Source organism: Megascapheus bottae, chromosome 7, assembly GCF_031878675.1.
Source record: "Megascapheus bottae isolate mThoBot1 chromosome 7, mThoBot2.hap1, whole genome shotgun sequence".
In the NCBI taxonomy this organism is placed as follows: domain Eukaryota; kingdom Metazoa; phylum Chordata; class Mammalia; order Rodentia; family Geomyidae; genus Megascapheus; species Megascapheus bottae.
Window position 1 is genome coordinate 78371237 of NC_143515.1, and position 20219 is coordinate 78391455.

General features: G+C 52.0%; 2 protein-coding genes across 4 annotated transcripts in view; one reads left to right on the forward strand and one right to left on the reverse strand.

The window, feature by feature from the left end:
* The window catches only part of Hpcal1 (hippocalcin like 1), an 80834-nt gene extending 69168 nt beyond the window's left edge, over positions 1-11666 (reverse strand). Inside the window, exon 1 of one of the 3 annotated variants that reach the window (XM_090337453.1) lies at positions 11452-11666. The gene's annotated coding sequence lies outside the window, so the exon portion shown is untranslated. Of the gene's footprint in view, positions 1-958; positions 1045-1352; positions 1438-11451 lie in introns of those variants that run through there. The other 2 variants (XM_090337451.1, XM_090337452.1) reach the window with 2 other exon arrangements.
* Positions 154-3517, forward strand: LOC150061101 (uncharacterized). Its single transcript, XM_090337592.1, has 5 exons — positions 154-197; positions 708-945; positions 1005-1923; positions 2369-2432; positions 3035-3517. The coding sequence occupies exons 1-5, from the start codon at positions 154-156 to the stop codon at positions 3081-3083; spliced, it is 1314 nt and encodes a 437-aa protein (XP_090193718.1). The 3' UTR covers positions 3084-3517.
* Positions 11667-20219: the final 8553 nt, after the last annotated feature.

A 20219-nucleotide genomic window follows, 5' to 3' on the forward strand; every position in this document is an offset into this window, starting at 1 on the left:
CAGCCACCGTGCCAAAGACCTCAGATTTCCATCTAGCAGAAGACACACCAGAGAGCCTCACCAGGCCCCAGGTTCCTGCTGTGGCGTCCAGCTGTGGGCCTTGGGGGACACACCCCACACCTAGGGCGGGAAGGTGTGCGCCCTCCCGGGCCCATGCCCCGCCACAGCTCCATTTTGAATGCCTGGGGCATCCGGAGGTGCGCTGTTCCCTGGCTAGAAGGCGGTGTTTTCCACCTGGGGAAGAAGAACCGGCTCGCTGGGCTTGCTGGCTGGGCAGAAGGCGGCAGGGCCGCCCCGGGGCTGCCAGGCTGGTGCGGAGCAAGTGAATGGCGGAGGGCGGCAGGCTGCGCAATTTTACCATAGGCTTCCAAACCAACGATTTATTGTGTAGGACCCAGGCCCCAGGCTGCCGGGCAGCGGGGAGGCAGGGGTCCCACGCTGAGTCCCCGGGGACCGGGACTTGTTGAAGCGAAGCCCCCCCGCCCCCGCCCCGACGCGCAGTCGCTACCTGCCGGCCAGGCGGGGAGCCCCTGCCCCGGCGGGCCGGCTGGGCTGGGGACCCGAGGGCGGCGGGCAGGCGACGCACCCAGCAGCCTAAACTTTCTCGTATCGACAAGCTGCGCGGTTAAGTTTAGGCCAGGAAAAGAGGCGCAGAGCCCCGCACGGGAGGCGACGTAACAGCTTCACCGACAATAAAACGATCTTAGGAAAAAGAAAGGAATTCGGACACGCTACTCTAGCGCCGCACCTACTGTGCGCAAGGCACCGGGCCAGGAGCTGCCCCCATTAGAAACCCTAGCGAACCGCGACCCCGGGCAGGTGGCGGGGCCGGCGCGGGTCGCAGGGCGGCTGGATCGGGAGGAGCGGCGGGATCGCCACCCTCCCTCCGCCCCCCACCCAGCCCCCAGCCCACCCACAGGAGCGTCCCGACCGCCCCCCGGGGAGGTGAGCCCCGTACCCGAGCAGCCGACGCCGGGGCGGGCGGGTCCCAGCCATCTCCCCAGGGATCCCCGGCTCCGCACTGCGCCGACCGGCGGAGCTCGGGGGCTCGCGCGCCGGGCCCGCGCCCGCCCACCCCGCCACCCCCGCGCTGCGCACGGCGCGCCTCCCGCGACGCCCGCCGGCACCGGTCCCCGCCGGCCGCTGCGCCCCGACACCCGGCTCCACACACGCAGTCCGGAATGCGCGCAGCGCATCCCCACGAGGCCACGCCATTCCAGACGCACCGCCGCCCGCGGCCACCCGCGACTCCGCCGCGCAGGTACGCGAGCCCTCCGCACGCGCGGACACACTCACAAAGCGCGGGCACCGACCCCGACCCCCGCGCACGCCCGCCGCCCGCCCCTTCCTACCGGCTCCGGCGCCGCAGGACGCGATCCGCTCGGCTGGCCGAGCCCAAGTTCCGCGCCCGCGGAGGCTGCGACGGGCGCTGCCCGGGACGAGCGCCGAGGCCGGAGAGGAGGCTAGGACGTCCGCAGCCGCCGCGCTGGCGCTGCGCTCATCGCCGCCCAGGAAGACAAAAGGAAGCGGGCGGCCGGGAAGGGAGCGAGGTGCTGGCGCCCGCTGGCCCGTCGGTCCGCCGCCTGCCGCCGCCGCCGCCGCCACCCGCCCGCCAGCCTGGGAAGGAAGGGACGCGAAGGCGGGACCCGGAGGCGGGAACCTGGGCGGGGCCCGGCGGGGCGGGGGCCCGGGCCCCGCCCCCTCAGAGGCCCCGCCCGCCGACCCTAGCCACGCCCCCGACCGCCGCGGGGCACGCCTCCTCGGTGACCACGCCCCCTGCGGTGCCCGCGCCCCGGGCTGGCGCGTCCGCCTTCACCTCGGTCGTCAGCACCTCCGGCAGCCTCGTCACCTTCCTGACCCTCGCTGCGTCCCAGGTCCTCTCCGGGTTCCAACCCCCGCGTGGATTTCGGGACCGAGGCGGATGTGAGCGCCGGCCCCGCCTCCCTAACCTTTAGCCTCTGGTCTGAGGGTGTGGGAGAGGCCCAGGCGGTGCCCGGGCGGGGACGCCCTCCCTCTGCCCTCCCCGGCCGGCAGGAAGTGCGGCCCGAGTGGCCTGGGCCGGGGAGGAGGCCCGAGTCGCCCTGGGCAGCCCAGCACCCCGCCGGGCCACCTGCCTGGCCCTCCGCCTCCCCTGCAGTCCAGTCCCCCTTCACACTCCCCACAGGGGAAGGCGCCCGGCCGGGCTCCCCTTCTGGTTACTCCTGCCCACCCCCAGCCTTGCTGCCCCCACTCATCCAATGGCCGGGAGGGCAGCCTCCTGCGGGCTTTCCTTCCCCGAGGCCCCTGACCCGCGCGCTCCTGGCTGAGGACTAGGTTGGCATCTCTATCCGAGACTGGTGATCTCCTGGGTCTGTTGATTTTCCTGCAGACTTCCAACCTAACTTGCCAGCTGTACCTGCCATGACTACCCACCCCTACATCCCAGAAGACAGGTAACCACAGAAACAGCCCTCCGTGCCGAGCTGGGTGATCCTGGAGTGCTGCAAGAACACTGTCTTTCTGGCATCTCTAGGGAAAAACTCAAGTCCTTCCTCAGATCCTCCTCCACAGAGTGGGGGGAGCGGGCGAACCACTGTGAGTGAACTCCTCCTTCACAGGCTGCTGAGGAGCTCTGAGTAAGGGGGCAGGCCCACAGATGGAAGCCCCTCTCTCTTCCTCCTTTGCCTCTGCAAGTTCAGTGGCCAAGTTAGCCTCCTGGCAGACCTGATGAATGATCAGTGAAATGTCATAGAACTCACTCGGCTCCCCTAGGGCTGGTACCTTTCTTCCTAGCAGAGCTAAGCTCATTGGTGGCCTCCTATGGGGTGTCCCCATAGAGACGAGGTAGTATTACAGGTGAGACGGCTTCCTCAGTCACCCAGTTCAGCCTCGGCAGCCAAGAGGTAGTGGTCAGGTATTGGGGTCCGCCAGGGTAGATGATGCTGTTCTGTGGTCCCTGATTTGCATCGGGGTTATAGTTCAACCAGAAAGGGAAGGGCTGCCTTGGGCATTGGAAAGAGCTTCTAGTTGTGATCTCAGCATCCTTACTTCCTAGGTCACTCCTGGTTCTTCTGCTTCCAGTAAGAGTAAAGAAGAGGGTTTGAAGAGATTCTTAAGGAGCTGGTCCTGAAAACGCTGAATTCACCAAAAAGTTCAACACATAGAGGTTTAAGTGCACAGTTCAATGGTAGAATACTTGCTTCACATGTATGAGGCCCTGGGTTTCATCACACACACACATGTAAATGCATGTAATATGAAATTAGTCACATGCCCCTGTCTGGGTGCAAGGGACTCTGGGAGTATTTACCAGAAATCAGAGTCAATTTGTTGTGGGATATCCTCCCAGAGAAACCGCGCACAAGTCTTCCAAGCACTGGGCCACAGATATCTGCACTAGCCCCAAGTTACTGTCCTCAAGGCCTGGCCTGTGACCAGCAGCAAAATCAGGCCATGAGGGCAGGCCACAAAGGCTCGCCAAGGAGGTGATTGAAGCCAGTCTCTGCCCAGCCCCTGTTGGACCCTTAGGGGCTCTGCATTAAGCACTATTTTTAAAAATTACTTGTAGGGCAGGGAGTATGGCCTAGTGCTTGCCTACCATGCATGAAGCCCTGGGTTCGATTCCTTGGTACCACATACCAAGGAAAGCAGTGCTGTGGCTCAAGTGTTAGAGTTCTAGCCTTGAGAAAACCCAAGGACAGTGCTGAGTTCAAGCCTAGGTCTGTCCAAAAAAAAAAGACTTATATGCCACTTGAATAAACCTGAGCATGTATTCTACTAGGAAATATATTTCAGAGAAACATGGCTCCAGCTCACACAGTGGTGCTCAGGAATGCATGAGGAAGTGGAAGCCAGCTGTCGCTAGGTCCTCTTAGGATTCTGTCAGCTCCCTTCCTTTGTTTGTAATCACAAAGTATAAAAATGAGGCTGTGAAGCTTAGAGTGCAGGAGGTTCCCGCCCTGCCAGCCCCACCTCGGCCTCTGCAACCGCACCAGGCCCCAGAAGTTCATTCCCAGTGCAGCATTAAAGACCAAGAAAACTCCAGCAGGGGGACATTGGGGCGGGGCATTCTTTAGCTCCTAGCCCGCACAGTTTCTGGGTCCTGCCTCAAATCATCAGATGGGTCAGAACTGGGGCTCCATTGAGAACATGGAGAGCTTAATTCTGTCTTGTGCAGATGCTAGAATGGGCCTTGCCCTTTGTCTTTGCAAGCTCCAGGAATCAAGATAAAGTAGGGCACCCCAATCTGACTGAACTGTGCACACACACACACACACACACACACACACACCCCTCAGGTAAGGAAGCACTAAGCTCCCATAAACTGTATTTGGAGACAGGGCTTGTAGGAGGTGTGATAACTCTGTGTTCCTCCAACGAATATCTGAGACAAGCGACTTATAAAGAAAGGTTAGCTGGGCACTAGTGGCTCATGCCTGTAATTCCAGCTACTCAGGAGACTGAGCACTGAGGATCACAGTTCAAAGCCAGCTCAGGCAGAAAAGTCCAGTCCATGAGATATTTTTTTGTCAGTTGTGGGACTTGAACTCTGGGCCTGGGTGTTATCCCTAAGCTCTTCAGCTCAAGGCTACTGCCCTACCCTTGAGCCTCAGTGCCACTTCCAGTTTTCTGGTGGTTAATTGATTATAAGAGTCACACAGATTTTAGTGCCCAGGCTGGCTTTGAACCACAATCCTCCTGAGTAGGATTACAGGTGTGAGCTATCTCACCCGGCTCAGTCCATGAGATTCTTTTCTTTCTTTTTGTGGGTCTTGGGACTTGAACTCAGCCTGGACACTGTCCCTGAGCTCTTCAGTCCAAGGCTACCACCCTACCCTTGAGCCAAGCCCCACATTCTATAGAGGTTAATTGGAGATAAAAGTCTCAGGTCCTTTTGTACCTTGGCTGGCTTTGAACCTTGATCCGGAGATCTCAGCCTCCTGAGTAGTTAGGATGACAGGCGTGAGCCACCTCGCCCAGCTTTCCATGAGATTCTTGCTCCAATTAATGGCCAGAAGACTGGAAGTGGGCTGTGCCTCAAAGTGGCTGAGTGTTAGCCTTCTGTGAAAAGGCTCAGGGACAGTAGCCGGGGCCTAGGAGTGTGGCCTAGTGGTAGAGTGCTTTGCCTAGCATGCACGAAGACCAGAGTTCAATTCCTTGGTACTGCATACATAGAAAAACTGGAAATGGTGCAGTGGTTCAAGTGGCAGAGCATTAGCCCGCCGTAGGACAGAGCTCAGGCCTGAGTCCAAGCCCCAGGACTGGCGAAAACAAACAAATAAAACATACTTGTGAGTTAGCCCTGAGTTTGAGTCTCAGTAATAGCATAAAAAAGAAAGAAACTGGGCACGGTGGCTCACGCTTGTTATCCTAGCTACTCAGGAGGCTGAGATCTGAGGATCAAGGTTCAAAGCCAGCCCAGGCACAAAAAGATCTGAGACTTAATCTCCAATTAACCTCTAGAAAAAACAGGAAGTGGGGCTTGGTGACAGAGGCAGGGCGGTTGCCTTGAGCTGAAGAGCTCAGGGACAGCGCCCAGGCTGAGCTCAAGCCCCATGACCCACGAGGGAGGGAAAGAGAAAGAGGGGGAAAGAAGAAAGAAGGGAAAGAAGAGAGGAGGGAGGGAGGGAAGGAGGGAGGGAAAGAAGGAAAGAAAAAGGAACCAATTCCAACTTTCAAGTCAGAAGTTGGATGCTGGATGGTGTGACTGAGCGAGACGACTGCGTTCCCCTCCTCAGAGGCTCTCCCGGCAGATGACCAGAGGGAGGGAGCCAGATCACTGAGGAAGGAGAAACGGCTTTGTTGGCTATGAACACATTAAGCTGACCCAAGATTTGCTGAAGCAAGACTTGCTAGGTTGGATGAATGCCTTGTGCACTGGGTTGCACAGCTGGATGGGAGAGGAGCCCGTGGAGGCAGCAGCTTGAGAGAGGCACTCGTAAGACAGGAGTCCCTAGTGGGGTCAAGAGGGAAAAACTTGGAGAGGGCAAAGAAAGGGATGATATAGTCCAAAAAGATATGTGCTCTTTACCTGACTTAGGAAAAAACAATTACCCTTCAGAATAACAGTTTAAAAAATTAAATATATATATACATACATACATAGTGAAAGAGTAAAAAAAAAAAAAGAGCATCCCATCTTTTCCTTGTCCTTAAAACATGAGAGAAGTGGCCAGGGTCTGTTTGCCATACATACTCGTGCCATAGCACAGAGCCCCAAGCCAAACACAAACATGGCTTTGACTGCTCTTCAAACCAGCTTGAACCAGAAAAGGTTGCTTCCCTTTCCAGCTCTTTTTCCAGTGGCTTCTCTTCTGGGAAATAAGAGCTCCCAGTGCCTGCTAACTCTGTATGTCCCTTGTACAGGACATAGGAGACATTTTTGTGACATATAGCATACCATGGCTTAAAGAAGTAAAAAGGCTAGCAAACACAGCCCTGCCAAAATCCCAACGGAAAATGCAACCCACGTATGTGATTTAAAGCTTCCTTGCATGACCACATGTGAAAAGTAAAAACATACAGGTGAAATAAAACTTAATGACACATTTTATTTGGTCCTATAAGCACTATTATTTTTCAACATATAATCAGTGTCATGAATGAGATATTTCCTATTTATGAATGAAGTATTTTTATCATCTGCCACATTTACTCTTTGAAATTCAATGTGTATGCTGTACTTACTGCACATCTGTTTGGACTGCAATTCTGATGCTCACTAGCCACCCATATATGTTAGCTACTATCTTTCTAGACAGTGCAGCTGTGATGAAATGAACCCTAGACCTCAAAGTCCAACAGAAACTCTTGAAGGGCTTGTTAAAACAGAATTCAGGGGCTGAGAATGTGGCTTCGTGGTAGAGTGCTTGCCTAGCATGCATCAAGCCCTGGGTTTGATTTCTCAGTGCCACATAAACAGAAAAAGCCGGAAGTGGCACTGTGGCTCAAGTGCTAGCCCTGAGCAAAAGAAGCTCAGGGACAGTGCCAGGCCCCCGGAGTGGCAAAACACATACACACACACAGATACAGACACACACACACACACACACTGCACTGGCCTGGTGGTGCACACCTCCTTATTCAGGAAGCTGAGATCTGGATAATTGCAGTTCAAAGCCAGCTCGGGAAGAAAAGTCAAGATCCCAGCTCCAAAATAACCAGTAAATATCTGTGCTAGAGGTATGGTATACACGGTAGAGCATTAGCCAGGCAAATGTGAGGTCCTGACTCCTGGCACCAGCAAACAAACAGAAACAAACACAGAGATTGCCAGGTCCTCGCCCCAGAGTTTCACATGGAGCAGATTTGCCATGTCTGAGAATTTATATTTCTGCCAAGTTTCCAGTGAGGCCAGTAGGTGTGACTGGTTTCAGGGCCATACTTGGTGAACCACTGACCAAGGCAGTCCTCTGAGGCAAGCAATAAACATGCTTTCTACCTTACATTTGAAAGACTATGCCATTACTACAAAGTACTGATTAAGACAGTATAGTGCTGAGGTAAAGTTCAATGTCTGAATAGATGGCATAAAATCAGAAGTCCAGAAAAATGAACCTTCACACCTGTCAACTGCCTTTTTTTTTTTTTTTTTGCCCAGTCCTGGGGCTTGAACTCAGAGCCTAGGCACTGTCCTTGAGTTTCTTTTCTTCAAGGCTAGCATTCTACCACTTGACTCATAGTACAACTTCTGCTTTTTTCTGATTCTATGGTACTGAAGAGTCAAACTCAGGGCTTCATGCATGCTAGGCAAGCACTCTCCCACCAAACCGCATTCCCAGCACTCACCTGGCTTTCGACAAGAAACCAAGAAAGCTCGGTGGGAGAAGACTAAGTCTTCTCAGCAAATGTAGCTAGAACAACTAGACAAAAAGAACGAGTGTGGATCCCTACCTCACACCATGTTCAAAACTGCACTCAAAGACTCTCAGACTCTTAAAAAAGAAAGCAGGGCCAGGAATGTGGCCCTAGTCTGCATGAAGTCTGAGGTTTCATTCCTCAGTACCACACATACAGAAAAAGCCAGAAGTAGTGCTGTGGCCCAAGTGGCAGAAACAGAAGTGCTAAAGGACGGTGCCCAGGCCCTGATTCAAATCCCAGGATTGGAGACAGAGACAGAGACAGAGACAGAGAGCAAGCAGTGCACATCTTCATGGCCTAGGATTAGAAATGACACCCCAAATTCATATAACCCCCCAAAAAAACTCAATAAGTTGGAATTCATCAAAGTAAAAACTGTTTCCAAGGACAATATCACCAAAGTAGGGGGAGGGGCCAACAAATCTAAATAGTAGATCTGATAAGGGTCTGGAATCTGGAACATAACTGGAAAGGAATGGAATAAACAGCTCTCCAAGAAAACCATAGGCAACTGACCAAAGAGCTATGAAAGAAAGAAGTTCAGTATCTTTAACCCTGTGGGGAATGCAAATGGAAACTTCAATGAGATTCATTCCACACTTCCTAGGACAGTTAGAGCCCAAAGGATAGACAGCTAACTGGTGTTGGAAAGGAGGTGAAGATGGAACTTGCCACAGTGCTCGCAGGAACATAAAATGTTGCACCAGCTGGGGAAAACAGTACAACGGTTCTTCAAAAATTTAAGAGAAATTATCATGTGACCAGTCCATTCCTAGGTTTATAACCAAGAAAAAGCTAAAATGTATGCCCAAATAAAAATTCAAATAGGGGGCCAGGAGTTTGGCCTAGTGGTAGAGTGCTTGCCTCGCATGCACAAAGACCAAGGTTTGATTCCTCGGTACCACATACATAGAAAAAAGCTGGAAGTGGTGCTGTGGCTCAAGTGGTAGAGCTCTAGCCTTGAGGAGAGCCCAAGGACAGTGCTCAGGCCCTGAGTTCAAGCCCCAGGACTAGCAAAAAAAAAATAAATAATTCAAATATGGCTGTCCTACAAAGTGGAATCCACTCCCATCCACTCCATCTACTGGGGAATATCGAACCTTGCCTACCACTGTGTACAGAATGAAAGAAGTCATACTGCGTGATCCCCTCTATACCAGAGAGAGCCCGTAGGTCTGTGCCAACCAGGGACTGGCAGTACAGGGGAGAGCAAAGTGACAGCTGGTGAGCATAAGGTTTCTTTTGAGATGTAAGTGGTACTTATGGCTGAACAAATTTATGAATCTACTAAAAGCCACTGAATTGGTGCACTTAATAAATAAGCTGAGGAAAATCAGGAAGACATTTACCTTGGAATCATAAATAATAAACGTTAAGTGGGAGTCAGACCCTGGACTACCAATGCCTAAGTAGATTTCCCCACCCTGTGGGGAAGGCCTGTGGGCCTTCTCTGCCATAAGTACTGTGAGCACATGACATTAAAAGGAACCCAAAGGGCAAAATCTTTGTATAAAACGAAAACAAATTGCACGGAAGGGATGGGTTCAGCCTCATTAGGGGTCAAGCAGGCAAATCACAGGAAAGGGAGGTGGAATTTGCCATCACTGGTCCAGTATGGGAGAGGGCATCAGGCACTCCCACATGCTTATGGGAGGTATGTGATTGGATGATCACTTTGAACAGTAATCTGACTTTATCTAATAAAGATAAAAGAGACAATTCCCTTCCACACAGGAGTTGCCTCTCTAGTTATATATCCCTAAGAAAGCCATGTGGGGGTCAGAAAGCCCTGTGCAAGGGTGCTATTGCAACACTGGAAGAGTGAACATTCAAATAAAGAGCATTGTACTTACACTGTATGGACTATCATTAAAATGAGTTAGCAGCCAGGTACCAGAGGCTCCTGCCTGCAATCCTAGCTACTCAGGAAGCTAGATCTGAGGACCATGTTTCAAAGCTAGCCTGGGCAAGAAACTCTCCATGAGACTCTTATCTCCAATTAGCCACTCAAAAATGGGAAGTGACACTGTGGCTCAAGGAGGTAAAACACTAACCTTGAGCAAAAGACCTCAAGGATAGTATCCAGGCCCAGAACTTAAGCCCCACAACTGACAATAAACTAAGTAAAATAAATCAATTAGCTAGGTATATGTGAACCAATATGAACAGAGCTCAAAGAAAGCACTGAATACAAAAGGCAAGAAATGGAAATGAACAGTATGATATTTGTCTTTACACAACACAGCACTAAGCTTAAGCACTAACTTTAAGGAGCATGGCAGGCCCCATAACTGACGAGAGAGAGAATTCCATACATTCAGGAGAGTAATTGCATCTGAGACAGGAGGCCATAGGCAAGAGATTAAAGTGACAGGAAGGAAACTTCCAGTGCAACTGATGGATTATTTGTGAAACTGGAAACACATATGAAATCATTTTTTTTCTTTTTCTTGATGTGGGATTTGAACTCAGGGCTTAGTCACTGTCCCTGAACTTTTTTGATCAAGGCTAGCATTCTACCACTTTGAGCCACAGCGCCACTTCTGGTTTTTTGGTGGTTGATTGAAGAGTCTCATGAGCTTTCTTACCTTAAAGCCACAGATCTCAGCCTCCTGATTAGCTGGAATTATAGGTATAAGCCACCAGTGCCTGGCAAATATGACATCTTGATTATGAATTCATCCATATCTGATTTTTTATTCTCTATAGTCCCCTGTGTTTAAAAAATATGGTTTATTTTTCAAGTATGATTAGTAAATTGGACAGACCAGTGGCTTCTACCTGTAATCTCAGCTACTCAGCAGGCTAAGATCTGAGGATCATGGTTCAAAACCAGCTTCCACAGAAAAGTCCATAAGTCTCTTCAATCAAAAGTAGAAGTGGTAGCTGGGTGCTGGTGGGTCGCACATGTAATCCTCATTATTCAGGAGGCTGAGATCTGAGAATCACCAAAGCCAGCCTGGACAGGAAACTCTAATTTCCAATCAACCACTACATGAGACTGTGGCTCAAGTGGTAGAGTGCTAGCCTTGAACAAAAAGGCTAAGCGACAATACCCAGGCCCTGAGTTCGAGCCCCAGAACCAACACCAACATAAAAGAAAGGCAAAAGTGCAAGTGTGGCTCAAGTAGTAGAGCCTCAGTATTGAGGAAAAAGCTAAGCAAGGACTCAAGGCCCTGAGTTCAAGTCCTAGTGAAAGCTAACATGAATAATCTACCTCAAACTTCCTTTTATCTTTTACAAGTCTGGATTCCCCAGCTCATTTGAGAGTCAAAGCTGCAGAGAGCACAACCATTCGGAAGATAACCCTCGACCCAGGAAGAAGAGAGGGAAGAGCTCGTGGTTGGAGGAGGCAGCCATTGTGCTGGTCCCAGAAGGCAAAATAAAGCAGAATCCAAGACACAAGGGATGTTTCTAGAACGTCTCAGAAGGAAGCCAAAGGTCATGCCTTGCAAGGAAAGCCCAGGAAGTCACTACCAAGCTTAAAATAAGGCAGTAGTAGGACAGACAAGCACAGACAGAGTGGCACAGGGGGACGGAGGTCAGACGTGACAGCTACAAGACATTCCACCCCAACAAAGGTCAGCTCAAGAGGGTGATGGGAGAAAGTACCTGGAGCCCAGCCTCTTAGGAATGGGGAGAGGAGGGTGACGTCAGGAGGAAGGCCAGAAAAGCCGTAGACGCAGACAACGTTGGAGACAGGGACTTGCTTTTGGCAGTGCCAGGGCCCTGTTCTTTCCAAGCTTTAGGAGCCACACAGAGCCAGACACCGGCTCAGGAGACACTCGGCTCCCAGAGCAGGCTGTGACGAGGCAAATCCATGGAGACTGACAGTGGATGCCTGGTTGCCAGGGGCCTGGCGTGGTGGAGAGTGGGATGTGATGGCTGCTGGGTGCGATCGCCTCACACGCAGCGAAGTGGTCCCGAGCATGCTCACTCCCCCGCTGCCCCCAGACTGTGGCTAATGGTGCTCTTCTCCACTGCCACCAGCGCCATGCCCCCTCTGTGACACACACACACACACACACACACACACACACACACACACACACACACACACAGAGCTGATTGCCCTCCCATAGAAAAAGCCCTGAGCCTCAGCTTCACCTATCCCCAGGGCCAGCCCGCATCTCAAGACTGGCCATACAGAAAGAGAGTACAAAGCCAAGACCCACATATCCATGACCCCTGTCCTGCAACCCTGGCTGACTGAAGACCTCACCCCCCTTGCACAAAACACAAGGCCACAAAACAAAGCAAGCCAATCACATCGCCTCTGCTTAGAATCTTGATAAGTTTGCTCTCATCACCAATTTTGACATCAATTTGGAGTATAAAAACATTACTTGAAAGGGAGGGGGAGTGAAGGAAGGAGTGTCATTGTCTAAAAAGAAATATATTCAGTACCTGACTTCTGAAAGTCCTCTGTACCAAAACCTCGTGCCTTAATCCTAACTACTCAGGAGGCTGAGATCTGGAGGGGTGAATTTATTTCAACGTCAGTCTGGGAAGAAAAATCCTTGAGACTCTATCTCTAAAATAACCAACAAAATGCAGGGCTGCAGACATAACTCAAGAGACAGGGTGCCAGCCAAGCAAGGAGAAAGCACTGAGTTCAAACCCTGGCACTAGCAAAAGAAAGGCATGGGTGTGGGCTGCTAAGTACACCAGTCCAGCTGTTTGGGAGAGAAGACCAGAAGGTTCAGCAGGACAAAAACTTACCACGACCCCATTTCAATCAAGCTAGGTGTGCTGGCGCATAAATGTATGGGAGGCTATGGTTCAGAGGATGGCATGGGAGGCCAGCCTCAGAATTGGGCTGGGAATGTGGTTTAGTGGTAGAGCACTTGCCTAGCATGCAGAAAGCCCTAAGTTTGATTCCTCAGTACCGTATAAACAGAAAAAGTCAGAAGTGGTGCTGTGACTCAGGCGGTAAACTGCTAGCTTTGAGCAAAAGACCTTCAGGGACAGTGCCCAGCTCCGGAGTTTTAAGCCCCAAAACTAGCAAAAACAAAAAAAAGCAAAACAAACAAACAAATGAAAAAAACCAAAGCAGATTTACCTGAAAAATAACTAAAGCCACTCTGAGAGAGTGGCTCAAATGGCAGAACAGCAGTAGTCTAGCTACTGTAGGTAATAAGTTCAACCTTTAGTACCAATCCCCCCCAAAATGAGAATGGGGGGCAATTGGAAGAAATGAGGGGTGAAAGAAGAGATTCAGAATGAATATAATCAAAGTATTCCTTACGTATGTATTAAAATGGACTAATGAAACCCTTTTAAAAATTGTTTTTGAAGCTGGGCGTGGTGGCTCACACCTCTACTCCTAGCTACTCAGGAGGCTGAGATCGGAGGATCAGGGTTCAAAGCCAGCTGGGGCACTAAAGAGCTTGAGACTCTTATTTCCAATTAATCACTAGAAAACAGGGAGTGGGGCTGTGGCTTAAGGGTTAGGGCTGTAGCCTTGAGCTGAAGAACTCAGGGATAGAACCCAAGCCCAGAGTTCAAGTCCCATGAGCCACACACACAAAAAAATTGTTTTTGAAAGAGGAGGAAGAAGGATAAGAAAGAGTAATCAGTGGGGTAAATTTGATCAAAGTACATCATAAACATGAATGGAAATATCACAATAAACCCCTTTGTACAAGTAATAGACAATAATAAAAATTTACTGAGCCAAGTGCCAGCATCTCACACCTGTAATCCTGGCTACTCAAGAGGCTGAGATTGGAGGATTGTAATTCAAAGCCAACACAAACACACATTATATTAAGATAGATTTCTTTGTGATGGGTTTACATTTTTTAGCACCAAATGAGAGTTCTGATCCTGAAGTTTTTGCCCCCATTTTTTGTATCACCTCCTACAGCCTGCTCCTACATGCTTCTGGAATATTCTGATCACTGCGTTTTGCTATAAGCTCTGAATGAACTTGTCTCTGACCTTACCCTGGGGAGAGGGACTTGCCTGAGTCTTCATCTCTGTACACAAAGCTTAGACAGGCTGTGCCTTGGGGCCAGCACAGCAAACAGGTGCCGTGACGTTCTTCCAGTGAGGTCTTCCAGGCACCCTTGGCCATTTCTCCCTTTATAGGAAAAGAACAGAGTCCACAATCCAGTGTCCCTGCCTGTCCCCTCACTGCTTCTAGAGAATGTAGCAGAGCCATACGCTAAGTTCCATTTTCTCTCCCAAGTAAAGCCATTTGCACTGGGCCAGACTTTATCCACAAGGCTAGCTGGTGGTCTCAGCGGAATTGTTATCCTATGCCCTCTGTCCTTGGGGTACTCAGATCAGTGGCCAACAGACTCCCCAGGTTTGGTGTGTTACCTCAGCGTCTCAGCCGCAAGGGCCATGGGCTCCAGGAGGCCAGGGCTTGAAGATCCCCCTTCAGAGGCATGGCTAGCAGAGGCCAGGGGCAGCTCTGGGTGAGAACCAAGATTCTGTCCCCTACCTACCTTCCACACCCAGCCTCTGTCCCCATCTCCCTTCCCGCTGCCCCAAAGCCTCTGGGGACAAAAGCCAACCATCCCATGGTCTTCAGGAGGGGCAGGAGCGGAAGGGAGGGTGCTGGTTTCTCTATGTGGCCACAGGCTCCACGCCGGGAGCCACCAGGCTGGGCTCTGTCCCCAGGCTGGGCTCTGCCTGAGGGAGGCAGCTTCTGGGAGGTTTTGCTTTGGGGCAAGGTCAAAAGCCCAGGAAGCCCCGAGTGTCCTCCCTGGAGCCCCAGAAAAGCCATCCACTCCCCAGAGGCTGGGGCGCTGTGCCCAGGAGTCAGGCGTAACTGGATTAGAACCAAGGCTTCCTGGGGTATTTTGACAGAGCCAGGTCCACAGCAGCACATTCGCCCCATGCTGTCCAATCTCATTATGGCTGGGACCGGTCTGCCCTCCAGCTCCAGGACAGGCAGGGAAAGTTCGTACCAGGTTGCCACATGGTAGCAGCTGGGCTGGGTGCCCTGGCAGAGGGAAAAGGCAAGGGAGGACTTTACATAGGCCAGGCCTGTCTCTGTGTATGGGAACCAATCCCCATTCCTACCAGGCTGCAATGTGAGAGAGAGAAGAGAGAGAGAGAGAGAGAGAGAGAGAGAGAGAGAGAGAGAGAGAGTGTGTGTGTGTGTGTGTGTGTGTGTGTGTGTGTCCGACTGTCTGTCTGTCTGCTATGTATGTGGCTGTGCATGCATGTGTCTAATGTGTGTGTGTGTATATGTGTGCACTGACCCACTTGAGCAGAAGCTTTACGTCCAGCTTTTTTATAGCTGATTGGAGATAAAAGTCTCGTGGGCTTTTCCTGCCTTGGCTGGCTAGGTCCTTGATCCTCCTATCTCAGCCTTCCCGGTAGCTAGGATTACAGGCCTGAGCCAAAGGCACTGGCTCCAAGGCTGCTCTTGAGGCAAGATCTCCACCTCCTCCTTTTCTACCCAGGATACCATGTAGACCTGTCGGAGGCAGACTAGTGGGCACCCAGGGCCTGAGCAGCGGGGCCCAGAGCAGGCCGGGGCCCCGCCCCAGCTCCACATCCTTCCATAGTGCAGTCTGCCTGCACCCATGCACTCTGCCTCTGCTCTTCCCAGCAACCCTTCCCTATCAGACGTCTTCCTGCCCAGCTAGCACCAGCTCCTCCCACAAACCCTGCAGCCCCAAGATGGTTGCTTCCCTGCATCCCAGCAAGCAGGGAAACCCCAGGCCATATGCAGAGGAAGAGGAGGGGCTGGAGGATGTCGTGCTGACGTCGTGCTGGCTTGTGTGCAGCTGGGCAGGACCAGGGGGGTGCTGGAGACCTGGGAAGAGGCTGGGTGGTCACAGAAGCCTCGGTGACTCAGCACTAGAGACAGGCTTCCTGCTGAGGAGGCAGCCATTTCCATTCTGGGGCTGGAAATTCATGTTTCTGACATGACATCCCTGGAAGGTGGCCAGGAACCTCAGACCCTAGCTCCTCTCTCTCTCTCTCCCTGTCTCAGCTGATAGCTTACCACTTGAGCCACAGCTCCATTTTCTGCTCTTCGGTGGCTGATTGGTCCTGAGAGTCTCATGAATTTCTTGCTCTGGTTGGCTTTGAACCTCAGTCCTCAGATCACGGCCCCCTGAGAAGGTAGGATTACAGGGGTGAGCCACTGCTGTCCCTTCTGAGTAGTTTTGGGTATGTTGGACCACAAAGCTGAGTCTGGCCTTCCCCATCTCTGAGGAGCAAGAGTTTGAACTTAGCATTTCCCCAGAAGCTGATTGGAGACTTTAAAAAGGACTCCCTCCCCTGAAGCTCCAGCCCCTTGATCACGTAGGCCCTGTGGTCTCTCATGCAGCGCTGCACCTGCTACACAGCCCAGCGTCCTTCCTACTCTAGTGCCAGAGAACTCAGAACGCTAGTCTGCAAGGCAGGGCTTGCTCCCACGACCTCCTGCAGCAGAGTTAGGTGTATGGGTTTCATTCACAAGGGCTTGGTAGGCGCTTCAAACAGAAAAGATGGCCAGGTATGAAGGTGCAGGTCTGTAACCCCAGCACTCAGGAGGCAGAGGCAGTGGCAGGAGGACTGAGAGTTCTAGGCCAGCCTGAGCTACTCAGACAGCAAACAAACAGGCCAGCTCAGTAGGGTTCATGTAACACACAGGAGGCTGAGAGCTAAGAATCACAATTAGAAACCAGAGCTGGGCACTCCTGTCCTCCTAGCTACTCAGGAGGCTGAGATCTAAGGATTGCAATTCAAAGCCAGCCTGGGGAACTGAAGACTGGGAGACTCTTATCTCCAATTAACCACTAGAAAACCGGAAGTGGCACTGTGGCTCAAGGGGTAGGGTGATAGCCTTGAGCTGAAGAGCTCAGGGACAGCGCCCAGGCCCAGAGTTCAAGACCCATGACTGACCAAAAAAAAAAAAAAGAAAAAATTGGAAACCAGCCCATGGAAGGAAAGTTCATGAGAATTTTACTTCCAATGAACCAGAAAAAGCTAGAAGTGAAGCTGTGGTTCAAGTGGTAGAGCACCACTCTTGAGTGAGAAGGTTAAAAGACAGCGCGTAGGCCCTAAGTACAAGCTCTAGTGCTATCCCCCCCCCCCCCCACACACACACGGGGAATGTTCAGCTGCAAAACACTGACATAGCATGTGCAAGGCCCTGGATTTGATCCCTAACACTGCAAGAAAACTGAAAACTCCTTCCACCCCTGAAATATGGAAGCAGAGCCAGCAGTGTGATTCAGCCAGCATTTGCTCTGGGGCCTTAGTTTCCAAATCAGAGTACATGCCACACGGTCTGAACTGAGGAGGGAGTTTTAATACTTGTTCATCCTGGAATCTCTGGGTCCTCAGGCTGCTCCGGGTACGTCTGCCAGCTCCACAGCGGGCAGAGAGGGCAGGGAGCTGATATTTCAGGGCTACACAGGGCCCCTCTTGGAGACATCTCCTTAGAGCTGACTGGGTTTCCGCTGGCTGTGAGGCTTTATCAGCGCCTGGCAGAGAACACAATGCAGCTTTGTGCTTGCCCTGGCATCTCTGCCATCCCAGGCCTCAGCTGCCCTGGCTGTAGTGAAGGGGGGCTGGGCATGGGGGGTCCTGGCTTTGAGCCAAAGATGTGGGAGCCTGGGGTCTTCCTAGGATGCCCTTCACCCTCCCGAGCCCCTCCCCCGCCAGCGTTGATGCCACCTCCAGATCCTGTGGCTCAGGTCTGGGCCATGGGTTTGAACTTGGAATCCCTTTCCAGTCTGGCCAGCCCCCGTCATTTTGAACCCTGACACCGCTCAGAGGACTGAGACTCACACCAGGGGCTCACGCCTGTAATCCTAGGTAGCCTTGAGCCGAAGAGCTCGGGGACAGCGTCCAGGCCGAGTTCAGACCCCATGAGTCACCAAAAAGAAGAAAAAAAGAAAAAAAGCCAAGGTACAGTGCTAGCCTTGAGCAAAAAAGCTAAGGGACAGCACTCAGGTCCTGAAATCAAGCCCCAGGACAGGCATAAAAAATAAAAATTTGGGGGCTGGGAACGTGGCTTAAGTGGTAGAGCGCTTGCCTAGCATGCATGAAACCCTGGGTTCGATTCCTCAGTACCACATAAACAGAAAATGCCAGAAGTGGCACTGTGGCTCAAGTGGTAGAGGTCTAGTCTTGAAAAAGCCCAAGGATAGTGCTCAGGCCCTGAGTTCGAGCCCCAGGACTGGAAAAAGGTATCAAGGAGAAGGAGATAAAAGTGTGTAGGAGCTTTCCAAGATGGGGGGACAGCAGGGCACCTGAATCCAGAGAATGTGGAGAAGATGGGAAGCTAACGCCTGCCATTACAACCCAAGATATATGTCCTAGCACATCCTCTTCCCTGGTGAGGAGAAAAAAGACACAGAATCTCCACCACACAGTGTCAACCTGAAAACCAAACCCAGGGAACCAGCCTCAAGGATCCATGCTCTCAGCACCTCACCCTATAGTCTGAAGCACCCCAAATGCCAGGCCAGGCTTTGAGAGTTTATCTTGCACTGTCGAGAGTGTCCAATAAGCTAGAAGAGCAGGGGACACGTAACCTTGGATGTTCTGGCCAGAACACTCTCCCTCCCACTTTCTCCCTCCCCTCCCCCTACTACCTCTCTCCCTCTTTCCATACAGGAGAGCCTTGGAAGTAGAACAGAGAATTAATCATATGTTTCCTCTAATTTCAGCTTTGTAGCTACCCCTGAGGTGGGCAAAACTGAAGAAAGAAATTGCTTTCCTCCTCATCCCTTTCTTCTCTGCAGATACCCCATCCCACACAGCGGGTATCTGCCATGCCATGCCACTCTAGCCCTCCATCTCTTCTCCTTCCCTCAGCCCCGGTCTCTCCCTCCCGTGATCTGTGAGGACCATGGTGTGAGTGGGAGGGGGGCAGTGCTGGAGCTTGAATTCAGGGCCTGGGTGCTATCCCTGAGCTTAGTTGCTTAGGCTTTTGGGGTGCTTAATTGGAGGTAAACGTCTGGTGGACCTTCCTGCCCAGGCTGGCTTAAGACCATGATTCTCAGATCTTAGCCTCCAGAGTAGTTCGTATCCCAGGGGAGCCACCAGCACCTGCTTCTGTTTGTTTATTTATTTATGCCAGTCCCAGGGCTGGAACTCATAGCCTGGCTGGGCACTGTCTCTGAGCTTCTTTTGTTCAAGGCTAGCACTCTACCACTTGAATCACAGTGCCACTTCTGGCTTTTTCTGTGTATGTGGAACTGAGGAATCAAATCCAGGGCTAGGCAAGCATGCTAGGCAAGCGCTCTACCACGAAGCCATATTCCCAGCCTAGGTACCACTTGTTCTTTCCCCACCTGTCCTGGGGCTTGAACACTGTCTTTGGGTTTTCTCAAAACTAGCCCTCTACCACGGGGGCCACAGCATCGCTTCCAGCTTTTTCTATGTATGTTGTATTGAGGAATCAAACCCAAGGCTTCGTGTTTGCTAGGCCAGCACTCTTAGGAACCATCTTCTTCTTTTTTTTTTTTTTTGCCAGTCCTGGGCTTGAACTCAGGGCCTGAGCACTGTCCTTGGACTTTCTCAAGGCTAGAGCTCTACCACTGGAGCCTCAGCACCACTTCTGGCTTTTTTCTATGTATGTGGTACCAAGGAATCGAACCCGGGTCTTCGTGCATGCTAGGCAAGCACTTTAACCACTAGACCAAACTCCTGGCCCCTTAGGAACTACCTCTAAGCGCCCTGTCTCCCACAGCTTAGCCCAGACTCCCCTTTCTCTTCTTCCAGGATGTCTGCCCACTAGCCTCGCTGGGGCCTTTCTGCCCCATGGGCTGTCCTCATGTTCCCCCTTCTATCCTTGTCCCTGCTCCCCTGCATTCCAAGTCCTCCTCTACATCATCTTGACTCTCTCTCTCTCTCTCTCTCTCTCTCTCTCTCTCTCACTCACTCTCCCCCACAAGCCCCCACCACCCCCACATCCTCCTCTATTCCAGTCCCCCCCTTTTCTTTTCTTAACAAGCATTAACGCCCTCTTGGCTCTCTGAAAGCTTCAGATCGCCTGTGCACACCTGGTTCTGGACAGATGAGCTCCCGCGTCTCTTGGTGACACACAAGTCATCAGACAAAAACATCTTCCTTCCCTGCTGCTTTGTCTCAGCCTCTAAAGCCCGTCCTTCCTCCCGGCCCTCCTGGAGAAGTGTCCAGAACTTTCTGCTCTACTTGAGGCAGACCCCGGCCTTTCCCCCATTCCAGGTTCTCAGGAATGGGAAGCCAAAACCATCTACCCTCCCCACAACGTAGGCATTGCGCATTCATATTTCAATACAACGTGGCCGTGGCTGCCGGGGGGGGCACCAAGGTCCATTCTCAGTGTCCTTAGCAACAGAAGCGTGGGCAGCAGGTGAGGCCGAGGGAAGGAGTTCTGGCCGGCGAGGTAGGTGCGGGCAGTGGTTGCTATGGCCGAGGTCAGGAAAGAGGAAGGA

Bases quoted from the DNA above. Each gene is read 5' to 3' on its own strand.
- LOC150061101 (XM_090337592.1), top strand. From the start codon at position 154: ATGCCCCGCCACAGCTCCATTTTGAATGCCTGGGGCATCCGGAG. The intron at 198-707 runs GTGCGCTGTTCC...AAACGATCTTAG, and splicing joins AATGCCTGGGGCATCCGGAG to GAAAAAGAAAGGAATTCGGA. The intron at 1,924-2,368 runs GTGAGCGCCGGC...ATTTTCCTGCAG, and splicing joins ATTTCGGGACCGAGGCGGAT to ACTTCCAACCTAACTTGCCA.